The sequence below is a fragment of the Scylla paramamosain genome, chromosome 32, assembly GCF_035594125.1.
Source record: "Scylla paramamosain isolate STU-SP2022 chromosome 32, ASM3559412v1, whole genome shotgun sequence".
Lineage (NCBI taxonomy): Eukaryota > Metazoa > Arthropoda > Malacostraca > Decapoda > Portunidae > Scylla > Scylla paramamosain.
This window is the reverse complement of record NC_087182.1, coordinates 5,943,718-5,958,067: the sequence shown is the minus strand read 5'-3', so window position 1 is coordinate 5,958,067 and position 14,350 is coordinate 5,943,718. Positions and strand designations below refer to the sequence as shown.

The 14,350-nt window shown below is 46.3% G+C and overlaps 1 protein-coding gene and 1 long non-coding RNA gene across 10 annotated transcripts in view; one reads left to right on the top strand and one right to left on the bottom strand.

The window, feature by feature from the left end:
- The first annotated feature begins 407 nt into the window (after positions 1 to 407).
- LOC135089139 (uncharacterized) lies at positions 408 to 14,110 on the top strand. Of its 2 annotated transcripts, none has more exons than XR_010261393.1 (3): positions 408 to 568; positions 7,824 to 7,948; positions 13,964 to 13,992. It is a non-coding gene; the product is annotated as an uncharacterized LOC135089139 (long non-coding RNA). The 2 variants fall into 2 exon arrangements; XR_010261392.1 differs by having other exon boundaries at positions 409 to 568; positions 13,968 to 14,110.
- LOC135089138 (histone acetyltransferase KAT6A-like) overlaps positions 8,196 to 14,350 on the bottom strand; it is a 45,143-nt gene continuing 38,988 nt past the window's right edge. For 6 of the 8 annotated variants that reach the window (XM_063984416.1, XM_063984418.1, XM_063984422.1 and 3 more), the window contains 2 exons: positions 14,029 to 14,241; positions 8,196 to 13,446 (listed from right to left, as the gene is read on the bottom strand). In XM_063984416.1, the coding sequence (XP_063840486.1) occupies positions 9,625 to 13,446; positions 14,029 to 14,241 (4,035 nt within the window). In that variant the 3' untranslated portion in view covers positions 8,196 to 9,624. The remainder of the gene's footprint in view (positions 13,447 to 14,028; positions 14,242 to 14,350) is intronic. The other 2 variants (XM_063984420.1, XM_063984419.1) reach the window with 2 other exon arrangements.

The following is a 14,350-nucleotide window of genomic DNA, read 5'->3' as shown; positions in this document are numbered from 1 at the left end:
AACGGTTTAACTATAGCAGTGAAAGGATTCAAGTTGTCAAAGTACTGTCGAGACTCACTCATAAAGCAAGTGAAGGAAGAGGATAAAAAAAAAAAAAAGGGAGTACATGGAATCACTTACAGAAAACTGTACGGATGAAATTGCCAGGCGCCTCTGTTGCCAAGACCCCGAACTGATCCAGCCCCTGCTGTCCTTGTGCTTTGCCCTGTGCTTGCCCTTTGCGAAGCCTTGAGTTTGCGTGGCGAATTCCTTCGTTGAATCAGCTCTTCCTATTTCCACGTTCCTCAGAGAAAGGAGAAAGAGAGAGACTCCACCACCTTGCTTCATCGGAATACTTCTCGGCGCTTCGACTCACCGCCTCGAACCAGTGTATCGTCTCGCTATTTCGAACCACACGTCCATACCACCACACACTTTAAACACTCCGCCACGTCCTCACTACCCTGAACGCGAGACCTTCGTTAGAGTGGAATTACAGCACGTTTCCAGCCCTCCGTGCCTTGTGGTGTCCAGTGTCCACAGCAGACCAGTGTCCACAGCAGACCTGCGTCACTGACTTACCGTAGTCGTGAGTACACTGGCTTCGTTATGTGTTTAAGGCAGCGTGTGGAATGGCGGTATTAGGGGGACGCGTTCAGTGTATTAAGGGAGTGTGTCCTAGTTATTGCGTGTAGAAGGATGGACAGCGTTTGGTGGCAGTTGTATGTATGTATGAGTGTGCGTGTATGTGTGTGTCCTTACTAGTGTTTGTTTCCTGAATTCCTATATATTTATCGGTTTCCGTTCGTTATTGAATACCAAATAAGTCGCTTTCCTGGTTTCTCCCCGATCGTCCCCTCAAAGCAAAGTCGCAGTAACAGGAAATGTGGAATGATATGATATTTGCAAGTTTCGAGGTGAAGGATTTGAGTTGCATCATCGTGTTTGCTTAGGCGGCACCTGGGGAGTCTTGTTTAATGAGATTTGTGGCCGCGTCTATAGATACAAGGCTCCCGACGCTCTGCTAGTGAGGAGCCCGCAGTGGGAGGCAAAGGTACGTTCAATATGAGCTGCTCCAGGCGGGTCTTGTGCCGCAGACAGCCCCACTGACCAAGAATTTGATAGAAAACTCCGGAAAAATACAAGACTTGGCAACGTGGAATTTAAGTTTACCCTCCGGTGCTCTCGACTCTCATCCACGGGATCCTTTATCATGTTAAGTTTTATTTTCAAGGCACAGCGCCTCGGAGCAGAGTAATTAGCTGTACCTTTTGTATGGGAACGAAAAAAATAACCTAAATAATTGTAAGGTCCTCATAATCTCATTACTCAAAGGATGGTTATACTGTAATTGATTCTCGGATATCTAGTTAGCCTTCCTTTTCTTATTCCAAGTAATGATTTACCCAAAGGACCTTGGCTCGATAAATAACCTAGTATTGCATTGTTCTCATATCTCGTTACTTGAGGGATGGTTATACATAGGTATATCAGCAACTTGGATGTCTACAGGTGACTTCTTTGCTCTTACTCGAAGTGCTCTTTTACCATTGTGACTTCAACCAGCGAAGCATAATCTCAAGTGGTGTAGGGATCTCATATCTCGTTACTTAAGGACCAGCTGTATGTATACCACCTTCCTGGATGTCTACAGGTGACTTCATTGCTTTTACTCGATATGATCTTTTACTGAACTCAATAAATAACCTGAAGTGTTGCAAGGTCCCTGTATCTCTTTACTTAAAGGCAGGTTAAACGTTTATCAGCTTCCTGGACGTCTATATGTGCCTTCCTTGCCCTTACGTGATGTGTTACCATGACCTTCACTTCTTTGTTGACCCATTTCATAAGTCACTATGCGTGTGTCTATTTTGAGACCAGTGACCAGACGGAGATGACCAAATCCACTACACTTCGCCTTGCCTCAGAATGGATTTTCCTGGACCCTCCCCATTGAGACCTGCAGCTCAGACCATTTGGTAGATTAGCTGGGAGGCTTCAACGGTCGTAATGGTTTCAAATGGAGGGAGATCACGTGCACAGGATACTGAAGAGTTTCTGGATCTGCGCCGAAATACTTGAACGTCACCAGCAGACAGGTTTGGGTGATGAGGACGGGTCGCTCTCCTTTCGCTCATAGTTATGTCCCGCTAAGTAAAAGTCTGCGTGTTCCCGACTCCCTTGCACTTGTTGGTCGCGTTCTCCAGTTTCAGGAATCTGTGTGAGCGAAACTTCTCTGCCAATACCGGAAGCTAGATAACTTTCCCTTCTCGCCTCCCTCTCCTCTCTCTCTTTCTCTCTCTCTCTCTCTCTCTCTCTCTCTCTCTCTCTCTCTCTCTCTCTCTCTCTCTCTCTCTCTCGATTACCCTCAAATTTCGCTTTTATATACACCGCGGCATTATTTGTTGCTGCATTATGGAGCCGAGCAACCTAACAAGTGCAACGCGTCTCCCTCCTCCATTCATTCATCATCTGAGAGGAAAAGTCAGGGTAAACCAAAAGCTTCCTATTCAGAGCAGCCGCGCCAGCACCCACACCTGTGAGGGCGGGCGGGAAAGAAGCCTCAAGTATTAGCAGCCTTACCCAGTTCCGGTCTTTTTTTATTTCCCCCTCGTTATTGTGAAGTTCTGAAAAGATGTAGTTTGAGTAATAATAACTTCGTATCCTCAGAGTAACAGGGAGTGAAGACAAGAGGAGACAGCGAGAAAAGAGAGGTATGACGCACAAACAGTGATTTAATAAACGTAAACTTGCTACCCTCAGTTTTTTTGTTTTTTTTTTTTTTTTTACTCCCGTTAGTTTGCGTAGAAACGAAAGGAATAACAAAGAGTCAAAGAAAAGCAGTCATTTGATTAGCATTAACATGCTATCCTCAAAGTAACTTTATTTTTATAGTTTGCGTACCGAAACGAAAGGAATAAAGGGAGTGAAAGAAAAGAGGAAGAGACGGCCAGGAAAAAAGATGAGGCACAAGAAGCAGCGAACATTATTCTCAAGAGGGGTAAAAATCTTCTTGTGGGGAAATTCCTGAAGCAACGAATCCCGCTTATCCCGGAGACTCGGGAAAGGATCAGGATGTCACTTGTGTAGAGTTGTGCGTTTCTTCTGTTGATAATATAGAAATTTTGTTAGTTTATCATTAGAACCATAAAAACATCGTTTAAAACAGTGTAATTTCAACTAAAAATCTTTTGAAAGTAATACAAGTGCAGCGCAGGAGTGATGCAGGATATGGGCCTCACTACTATCGCCGCCCCGGTTCCTTGCCATGTCCCTGCACTCACCTCGAGTAGTGCGCATTTCTTAGCTAAAATAAATGTGCATTTGTTCAAAACTCTCAGTGAGGAGAGAAAAGCGTGAAAAAAGTGAGATGAAACCTGCTTTTCTTCTTGCAACACACACACACACACACACACACACACACACACACACACACACACACACACACACACACACACACACACTTAAGCATTCCTTTCTCCCGGCACACATCTATTTGCATCTTCACTGCACGCTTTTTCCTTGTAACCGTGTTGTCTGGCTTCCCTTGCAATGCCAATCTGGAGCAAGGCCTTTGAGAAAAATATCAGGTGAGACTTAAACTTTCCTGCAGCGTCCTCGCGTTCTCTCTCCCTCGGCGAGGGAATGCACACCTGGTGATGCAATAGTTTGGTGGAGTTTTCCCACTCGACACAATGCCACATATTCAGTGATACTTGTTTGTTTCTCCGTATAAACGAGTAAGGACAGAATTTGAAAAGATGACTGATGTTCCTCCTCATTAACATAAGAACTTAAGAAAATGAGGGAAGCTGCAATAAGCTGTCAGGCCTACACGTGGCAGTCCCTGTACGAAGCCTACCTATACCTATTTCCACCTAAACGAGTAATAGTAAAGATAAATCTTTGAAGACGATAAATTGCCACGTTACAAGGACGACAAACATCCCCACTAAAACGCGTATTTTTTAAACCAAAAAATATTTATGATGCAAATATACACGTGTGGCGAGATGCAGTCGTGGCTCCTGGAGGGTTTGTTGACCTGTTACACTAGATGCTGGTTCCGACATCCCTTGTGCTCTTCTTTTCAACAAAATTAGTTTAAAGTTTTTTCCCACTTCCTTGCAGTCATAATGTGAGTTTAATATTCTTTCCAACTTTAATGCAATAAAAGTGTCGCTTTACGGTTATCTTCACACTTTCTTGCAATCGTAATGTGTGTTTAGTTTTCCTCCATTTTCTTGCAATCAAAATAAGGGTTAACGTTCTCTTTTCCACTTTCGTGCGATCAAAATTAGGGCTTAACGTTATCTTCTTTCCCTCTCTCTTTCACGATATTGGTTTAAACTTTAAGCTTAGAACAGGAATCCAAAAGTTCCTCGTTTTTTCTCTTACTCTGTGTCGGTTCAGGTTTCTTTGTTCCGTCATTGGTCAGTCCCCGAGCTTCCTCATCTTGGTGGCAACATTTCAGTCTCGCATCTCTTCGTTGCTAATTCCACTCGGCACACAAACTGCCCTTTTTAGCCAAAAGTTTGTCGGAACGAAGAAAAACTTTAATGCGCGAGGTAACTTTGCGTGCTTTAAGTCAGTCAACTGGGATCATTTCGAGAAGTTGCTAATATAGATATTAAGAGAACGTGAGCTACGGTAAACTGGTTAATTTATTTGCTTTTTTATGCAATACAAGTTGTTTTAAAAGTATAAATGAATGCACTTGTCCTGAAATTGGCAGCGATACACATGAATCTTTACCATGACGATCATAAAACAGGACCTGCATCAGTAAGCAAAAACTGACACCCCATAGTTACCACGTGTGTCACGACCCCCTCGTTCTTTGGAGCGTCATAGAAACACTGATAAATTAGTATGAGGTAGAGGTAAATTCTGAGATATATTAGGTGCTAAGACTGAGAATTTAACCCTGAAACGGAGGTATAAGGGTCAGATTCCAAAATCATTTTCAAGGCCTTTATTCCCATGATCATTATAATATAAATCGGACAGAAATTTCGACCTCAGTAAATAAATTTAATGAAAGCCTCGCTAAGCAGGAAGTTCCTCTCCCTCCCCGACATTTGCCCAAGTGGCATGATTTCACGAAGTCTCGTCCCCTTGAGAACGACAGGCAGCAATTCATCTCGTATGTATTACTTAATGAGGGAGGCGGGCCGAGCATTCTCTCCACAAAATATCAAACATAAACAAGCATGTTAACATAACAAAGCAGCCTCCTTCTGCTCAAGCATCCACCTCTTGAATGCAGCCAGCAAACACAGGGATAACTTATTAAAGTGACGACTGAGAGGGCTGGGGATTAGCGGTCCGGAGGGGAAGTTGAGAGTGAGGTAGCATCGTGCCTTTAACAGCGAGGCCAAATGATACTCCGATTCAGTACCGCTCAGATCCGTTTAGGAGAACAACTTACTGGCAAGACTCCCGCTGTTGTTATCGTTGTTGTCTCGTTAAATGCTTGCTCCTCCCACTCCGTCTTGCTTCCTGTTACTTCTTAGTGTTACATGCCCTCTCTCGTAGGCCTCGTAGTGAATCAAATCCTTCACTTACCGTCTGCTGCCTTTAACAGGACGTAAACAAACAAACAAAGATTGATTGGAGGCACCGCGTTACCATAGCGACTACCCCCGCGAGTTCCGGGGATTTTTTTTTTTTTTCTTTTTAACTTCCCTTTGATATAAGAAAACGTTGACTCCCGTTTTGCTCAATGTTTTGTTTTGTTTTTTTGTTTTTTACACACAAAGGCAATTTGGGTAAAATGTAGAACTTTTAAACTGAGTACACGGTATTTTTTTTTTTTCACAATTTTCATAATGGCCTTTTTACTCCGCGTTCTTACTCGGGTAGAAGGAAAAAAGAAAAATCTCTCTCTCTCTCTCTCTCTCTCTCTCTCTCTCTCTCTCTCTCTCTCTCTCTCTCTCTCTCTCTCTCTCTCTCTCTCGATGGACGGACCGAGTGAGTCCCCGGGGTGTTGTGGCAGAGAAACGCTTACATACTGTCACGTGTCGTTCTTCAGGTTTAGTGTGTTCGCTGGTGTGCTTGAAGGACTGAAATGTAAGCAACTTCTCTCTTTGCGCTCGGTCACACTCGTCTTGCGTCACTTGCCGAGCAGTTTTGGAATGTCCCTCGCTGGCTGGCTGGATTGATAAATGGTCATTACGAGGATACCGTGGGATTTGTTTGTTTATAGTTATTGATTTTTCGTTTCAGAAGACACGTAAGGAATGTCTTTATCTGCGTATCTGTAATTTCTTTCTCTTTCTCTTCTTTTCTCTTCCCTTTCTCTTTTCTTCCCCTTTTCTCCTCTCCTTTTCTCTTTTCTCTTCACTTTTCTTGTTCTTCTCTTCTCTTTTCATCTTCCCTTCTCTCTTCTTTTGTTCTCTTCTCTTTTCTCCTTCTCTTCTCTTTTCTTTTCTTTTCTTTTTTCTCCTTTTCTCTCTACTCTCACGGACGCACCCACATACCGTACACACCAACTCGTCCCTCGCCGCGTGACGGAAAAGCGAGGCCTTTCCTTCAAGGAACGCCAGATGACGCTCGGCCCAACCTTCATATTTAACCATGAAAAATATGTGCATAATTTTCTCATTTTTCAAGCCTAACGAATAGCCTGGGCGTTCAATTAATGACTCTCTCTCTCTCTCTCTCTCTCTCTCTCTCTCTCTCTCTCTCTCTCTCTCTCTCTCTCTCTCTCTCTCTCTCTCTCTCTCTCTCTCTCTCTTATTTATACTGAATTACAGAATAAGCAGGATATGTTACAGGTTATCAGTTAAATTACTGTGTAACTTTTCACAGGCTAAAGGGAACACTAACTGTTTCCTATCTAAAAGCCTAGCTCTGTTTGCCTGCCTTCACCTCAGCAGCCAGACGTTCACAGTTCTTTGGATTGCTGCACATTCATCTTGTTAAATCTGTCAGTGAGGCAAGGAGGGCATTCAGCAGCCGACAGTGGTACACGAACTAACGCTGGTGGTGCCAGTACGGCAGTAGGGTTGTAACAGCTCCGCGGAGATTAGGGCGACAGCTCTCGTTATGACTTGTGCCCGCCGCAGGCGCTGTCGTAGAGTCTGAAAGTGCGGGAATCGCTGCTGGTGCACCTTACACATTACAGTGAGACCCGCTACGTCCCGTCGGTGCTAGATAATGTGGTCACTCTTGCGTGACAACGCTGTTTATGGTGAGGCTCATCGCTTGTGCCTGAACCTTGTCAAGGAGGGAGAGATGAGCGCTCCCCGCCACCCTAATCCCCCGCTCTCAGAGGCACGAGTACTCGTATTCCATAGATGAACGGACTTGTGCCTTGTAGAGGATCTCCAAGCCCATGGCGTCCAGGAGCCACGAGATCCTCCTAAGGGACGCAAGCTTCCCCTATCCCTCTCTGGCGAGCCACTCAGTGTGGTACCTGAAGGCAAGCTTATAGTATCCTAGGTAAACCCAGCACCTCTATTTCGTCCCACGACAGAAGCACCTCCCCCTCAAGAGCAGGGCGCGGGGCGCTTCACTTGTAGATGACTAGAAGCTACGTCTTGTTGGCAGCGAATTTAATCTGCCACATGATGTCCCAGGATACAATGCGGCTCGGTGCGGTATTCAAGAAAGAGAGAGAATGCTTAAGACTCGTTGAAACTCGAATGTGAGATTCGAAACTAATTATTCGTTTTTTGTTCCCATTACTTTGTTAGACATTTGCAATACTAATCCTACATTCAAAACCTCAATCTGTGATCAACATTACACAAGTCACTTACCAGGAATTCTTGAACAGGGAATGAAACTGAGGGGTTCAGTGATGATACAACATTGACATGCGCCTGATGTTTTCACAGAGCCGGCGACTGATTGTGGCGGCCATTAGCTGGTGCTGACTGCTGAGAGGTTGGATCCTGCAGGCTTCATTTCACTGGCAGGCTCTTAAGTGTGATTGGACACCTCTTACCCAGACTCGATCAATGTGAGTGCCTCCCTTCAGCTCGGAGTCTGTCAGGTACTTACCTGTCAGGTACTTACCTGACGCACACTCAGACCTACTCGGTCTGAGTGTGCGTGACGCAGTTGTAGTGTCGCGTGCTGTAGTTTGTAAAGGATGCTGTGAAGGAATAGCTTGTGATGATAGACAGTAAGGGGAGATATGCTGTTTGTGCAGGCTGTGGAAGCATCTATAGAAGAAAATAGTTAATTAGGTTAATATAACAAGGTCATTACATTTAAATAAAGTATTTTATTTAACATTTTAAAAAGCAAAATGTACAGCTAAGTTACAAGATCCTATGGGTGATCATAAACATAAAATGCTGCCCACACCTGCCAGGTGACCCCTACTGGACGCTGCATCAACCCCCCACACGGCAACCTTTCCTCACCAAGTTCAATGCGAGTTGTTTTGTATCACTTAATAGGATATGAAAGCCCCTCTACCTCAGTACAGCACACAGCACACTACTCTCTGCAGTGCAGCACCCACGGGCAGCACTGCACCTCTCAGGGCTCACTAACAGTTTTCTAGTCAGTGTACAAAACTTAAACAATAATTTCTACCTTATTGAAAAAAATAAAACTCTTGAGGCTCCACTGACTGCATATTGCATAATTAAATATGACTGAAGACTGAAAAGTGCTTTCCTTTTATACAGATAAGTCAGATCAATAAATGCTCTGTCTTGAAGTAAACATAGACCTCAGTTGACTTGCGCTCTCAAGGCTAACTTAATAATAATCCTTGTAACTAAAGCTCTCATACCAAGGAGAAAGAAAATGTACAAAAAAACACAATGAAAGACAAGGAAAAATGCAAAATATACAGTGAAAAAAGATTGGAAGTACAAAAGCCAAACGCGTCCTTGTCAGTTTTATAACCGCAACACGAATGGCATTTGGCTACAATAAATAAAGAAAAGAAGCCTCTACAGATGGATACGAAACTAGCCCGGAGGAGCCTCTTCCCCTCCCACCTCACTAACACACTATGCTGACTTTGGCCTCACACCAAGCTCAGTATCACAACGTAAAAGACTAAGACTTCATCACTAAAATAAACTTAGATAACACTGCTCTATAACAATTAAGCACACTTTTCTGTCCAATAGTCCATTATTTAAGATCACTTTGTACTTAGATGAAATCAGGCTCTGTCCTGACGAGTCCATGAAACTGAACTCAGACTGCCACACTCCAGCTTTAAGGAGCGAGGCTCAGCGAGTGTTCCTCCACACAACTTGGGAGTCTATGTTAGCAACTTGATCATTAAATTTGACAAGTGAATGGAAACTGTCTATATCTTCACTTCTCTGAAATGGTATAAACACCATAAATAAGTATCTAAAATATAGCTCTCACAACAGACCCCAAAAATATGTTAAGTTCTCACTAAAAAATCTTTTTTTGTGTGTAATTTAAGCAGTGAAGATGTGTGGGTGTCCAGCAACAACTAAAGTTTGTGTTGGTTCACTGTATCACACCCTGCAACATCTTACTTAGCTACAGTAGTCAAAATATTGCCTAGTCTTGCATATAAGTCACTGATAATTTTTCATTGGATCCAGCACACTCAACATTAATTCAGCTTTGTGCTGACAGCTGCTACTCATAACGAAGCACCATAATAAAAATACTGAGATGACAACTTGGGGACTATCGCCGCATGGTGCCATTGAGCTGTAGTGGTGTTACATAGGAGTAGGGGGGATACATGGTGTTCTGGGGCTGGGAGCGGGGGTCCTGGTACTGCCCCGGCGCCTGGGCATGTACGTTCATCATCTGCACCGGCAACTGTTGGTTCATGAACGTAGGGTTGGTCAGGTACGGTGGGTTGAGGGGAGACATGGTGGTGGGCTGGCCAGGCATGCGGTAGCCATTGACTTGGTAGCCCAGCATGGTGGGTGCCATCATGTTGGGGGACATCTGTGCCGCTGCTGCCGCCTGGTGGGACTTATATTTGTAGGACAGTGGCACCTGCGACTGGAGGTTTGAGATGGGGGGCGTCATGTTGCGCTGGGCGGCAGCGGCAGCAGCGGCCGTCGCACTGGGCGGCGGAGTCACTGTGTGGGAGGGAGGCGGGGTGACAGTGTGTGAGGGTGGTGGGGTGTGACCCGCACACGGAGGTGCAGGAACAATATCCATGATGCCATTGGTCAGCTGTTGCAGCCGCGCAATGCTACAAGAGGACGCACTACCTTGCACAACACCCCCGTGGTGTTGTTCTGCTCCCATCGGGGTCGGGGTGGGGGACGGGCCGGGCGGGCTGGAGTTGATGAAGTGATAGTTTGTAGCTGAGGTTCCACACACTGAGGCAGTAGAGGGATGAGGAGGAGCTCTCTGGGAAGAGGAGCCAGAGGAGGGCTGGCCACGTTGAGATGAGGAGGCAGAGGAATTGGGTCCCGCCTGTTGTGGGCCACCTGGTCCTCCCATCCGGGACTGGATGACAGACGTCATGTAGGAGGAAGAGTGGGCAGGGGTGTGAGCTTGTGCATACGTAGTGACAGGAGGCTGTGGGAGATAGCCCTGGCTGATCATTGACCCATGGTGGCCAAGCATCTGTTGGTGTGGTCCCATCATGTAGTTTGGATGATGACTGAAGTTCTGCATTTGAGTGTGTGTGTGTGGAACATGAGGTGTGCGAGGTGGGTGCGGGGTGTGAGCCCCATGAGGGTGATAGGACATAGGATGGTGCTGACCCAACCCAGAAGGGGGATGGGGGCTCACCATGCGCTGGGTCATGACATGAGCCTGGCTTGGCACGTGCATGGCAGCCACAGACTGTGGAGAAAGCTGGGTGCCAAGATTTGAAGGTGGGCGGGAGACTGCAGAGCCAACCTGGGCCTGTGGCTGGGCTGGAGGTTTGGGCTGGATGTGTCTCTGCTTTGAGGGTTGGTGTTTGGTGGGGGCATGGTGGGTGTGGGTCTGTGGCGGCAAGGCCACCACTCCTATCGTCTGCACGGTCTGGGTGGCTGCCTGTGTTATTATCGCCTGCGGCTGAGGCTGGGGCTGGGGTGGGGGCTGGGACAGTGGTAGTGGCTGAGGCTGTGGTTGAGGCTGAGGCTGAGGTTGAGGCTGAGGTTGTGGTTGAGGCTGTGGTTGAGGCTGAGGTATTGGCTGAGGCAGTATGGGAGTTGGAGTGGGGGTGGTCCGTGCTATATGTGGAGGAGTGGGAGTGGTGGGTTGTGTGTGGGTTGGTGTGGTGGGCTGTACATGGGTAGGAGTAGTGGGTTGTACATGGGTAGGAGTTGGTGGTTGAACCTGTTGTCCAGGTAACTGGGCACAATCACTGTAACTTTGGGGAGTGGATGCTTGCTGGGGAGCTTCCACTGAGTGAGCCATTTCATTACTGGATATGGAAGTAGGAGATTCAATGCCCAATTGTGATACATCAAACTCCCCTTGGGAATACCCATGCATGGAGTGAACAGAGTTTGTTGTGGAGTCTGGAGTGTAAACTCCCATGCTTCCAGTCTCCTGTTGGTGGGGTGGGGTGGGGGTGGGGGCCTGGCGAGTGATCACAGATGTTGTATTGGTAGACCCACAAGAGGAGGGAGGAGTGTTCCCAGCAGAAGAGTTCACAGCCTTGGGCCCATCTCCAACCTCTAAGGCCAGATCATGCATGTGTGGGTTGTCTTGACCACTTGAGTGACTGTCGACTTTAGTGGTGTCTGTGGCTTCATAAGCCTGGTCCATCTGTGATGCCAGGCTCTCCTCCTGGTGGGTGGCATCACTGAGGGCTTCAGACATCCCTGGGATGGAGGGCTCCTGCTCCCTCACATTATTATCTTCCTCCTCTTCATCCTGGGAACACTCCTTGGCTAATTCCTGTTCATTCTTTTGTTCCTGCGAGTGATCCAGGTTTTCTATCACAGATTCACATTGCCGATCTTTGCTGTCCTGTCCATCTTGGTTATGGTGACTAGATACAGAGGACAGCACCGGAGTCTCGGCTACAGGTACAGGCTCACCAACCCCTGGCAGGTGACATGAAGGCTGATTATCCTCCAGACCAACTGGCTGAGAGGGGAGGCTTATGGGAGGAGAGGAAGGTTGCTGCAAGGGATGCTGTACAGGAATCTCTGATATGGGTGAGGAGGAACGAAGGGAGGAAGGAGACCCTATAGAAGAAGAGGCTGGAGATTCTACAGATTGTGGAGATGTGGGAGTGACAGGGGCTGGGGCACAAGGAGGCTCTAATGGAGAGTCTGAAGGCAATGGAGAAGGTTCCAAGGAAGGAGTGGGTGATGGAGGGGCAGGAGCAGGGGGTGGAGAGCTAGGGATTGGTGGAGAACTTGGGTTTGGTGAGGGTGGGGCAGAGGATGCTGGGGATCTGGAGTGGTCAAGGGAGTTAGCAGGACTTGGAGGAGTTACCTCTCCTTCTGGTTGCAAGGAAGAGCAAGGACGTGTAACCACAGGTGGGGTTGGGGGAGGAAGTGGACCTGAAGGGAGAGGTGTGAGGATACCACCAAGGATCTTTGGCTCCTCTATCATCTCTGGAGGCCTGGGATCCTCCACAAGTGTAGGATCTCGCTCCTCTGTCCCCCCAAATATGCTCTCCACTGCCTTTGTCACCTCCTCCTGGTAGGCTTCATCCACTCGGCCATCACCGACTTTGCACTCAACTGCCTCGGGAATTTCTTCCACAGGCGGTGGACTGCTATAGCTGTCATGGTCCAGGCACTCACCATTTGGAATGCCCTCACAAGTGCCATTCATAATGCTAGCAACAGCCTTATCAGCCTCACTCAGCTCTTGGTGTCCAACCGCTGGTTTCTCTTTGTCTTCAGTGTCCTGTTTTCGTTCTTTCTGCTCTGTCTCAGCCTTATCCTGCTGCTTCAGTGATTCTGGTGTGCTCTCTCCTGAGAGTTTCTCCTCAGCACCATCACTGCTTTCCTTCCTCATCTCTACTTCTTTCACTGCATTCAGTAATGATTCCCCAATTTCACCTACCCTTACTGGCAGGTCACCAGTTGGTTTCTTATCCTCCTTGCTCTCTAAATTATTCTCCCCCTCATCTTCATCATCTGATTCCTCTTGTCTCTTTTCATCCATTTCTCTCATCACTGAATCTTTCAAGCGGTCACCTTCCCAAAGAATACTTTCAGTTTCCTTTTTACAAGGTTCTTGCTTCTCGCTAATCTTTGACTCCACAGTGCTCTCGGTTTTGTCTGACCAATCCTCTGTCACCATAAGCTGCTTTTCAGTGGCATCTGGTTTTGTAGATTCCTTAGGATCTGATACCTTTTCTTCTCCTGACTCAGTAGGTTTGAGTTGATCACTATTTTTTGCCTCAGTATGACTCACTCTCTCCTCCTCTTCCTCTTCCTCCTCCTCATCCTCCTCTTCTGCCTCATGGTGTGTCTCCCCTTCCTCCTGCAGGTCATCGCTGACAGGTGTCATCAATTCGGGGTCTTCTGAGAAAGTCTCTTGCACATCACTTCCATCCACCACACTGGTCTTCTGGTGTTCCTTAACCTGGAAAATAAGAAGTGCCAATATAGTTATTTGTGGTTAAAGCTTGAAGAGAATTTGTGGTACTGTAAAATCAGTCTGTGTTAAGTATCACAGGCTATTAAGTGATGTTAGGTAGTTATGGTGTATTCATTATTAGGTTGCTAAGTAATGGTGTATTCCTCAACTTAGGTTGCTAAGTAATGTTAGGCATCATCATAATGTTATATAACTATCATTACAGTGGAAGTCAGGAAGGTGTAATAATAATGATTGACGTGCCTGTTGCACGTCAGTCAAAATACTCTTATGATCAGTGACAGCTGCACAAAAACCCAAGTCACAGCAAGGAGAGGCAGACTCAATCCTAGCATCCAAACCTCCTTCAGTCTTTGTACATAGTCTGTGCATATTGTATACACTATATACTAAAAATACAGGGAAGAAAACCAAAACTTTAACTAATTTTAATCATTAGATACTCTATTATAAAATTTGTATATGCAAAACCTTAACTAATCAGGAAATTTTCTCAACCAAGACAGAAAATTCCATATGGATGCCAGACAACTTGGGCTCCACCACACCCTGAGGGTGCGGACTCACCTTTGGCTTGGCTCGGCCCCGGTTGGCAGATCGTCCCCTGCGTGTTGTATTCTTGGGACCACGTGGAACACCCTTGGGCCAACCTCTCTTCCTAACCAGAGACAACTGGTCGCTGTCATTGGTTTTCTCATCCACGTCTGAGACTGCAAGCTGGTCAGTCTTGGTCTCCTGTGGATTGTCACATTTGCCCTTATCTTCACTCTTTCTCTCAGCCTGAAAAACAGTTATGTTTAGGTAATCCTTCAAGGATATTTGCTTGTATCATAAATTCAGACAACAGAATGGGTTTATGAAATAAATCCCTAGTACCAAACAAAACAAA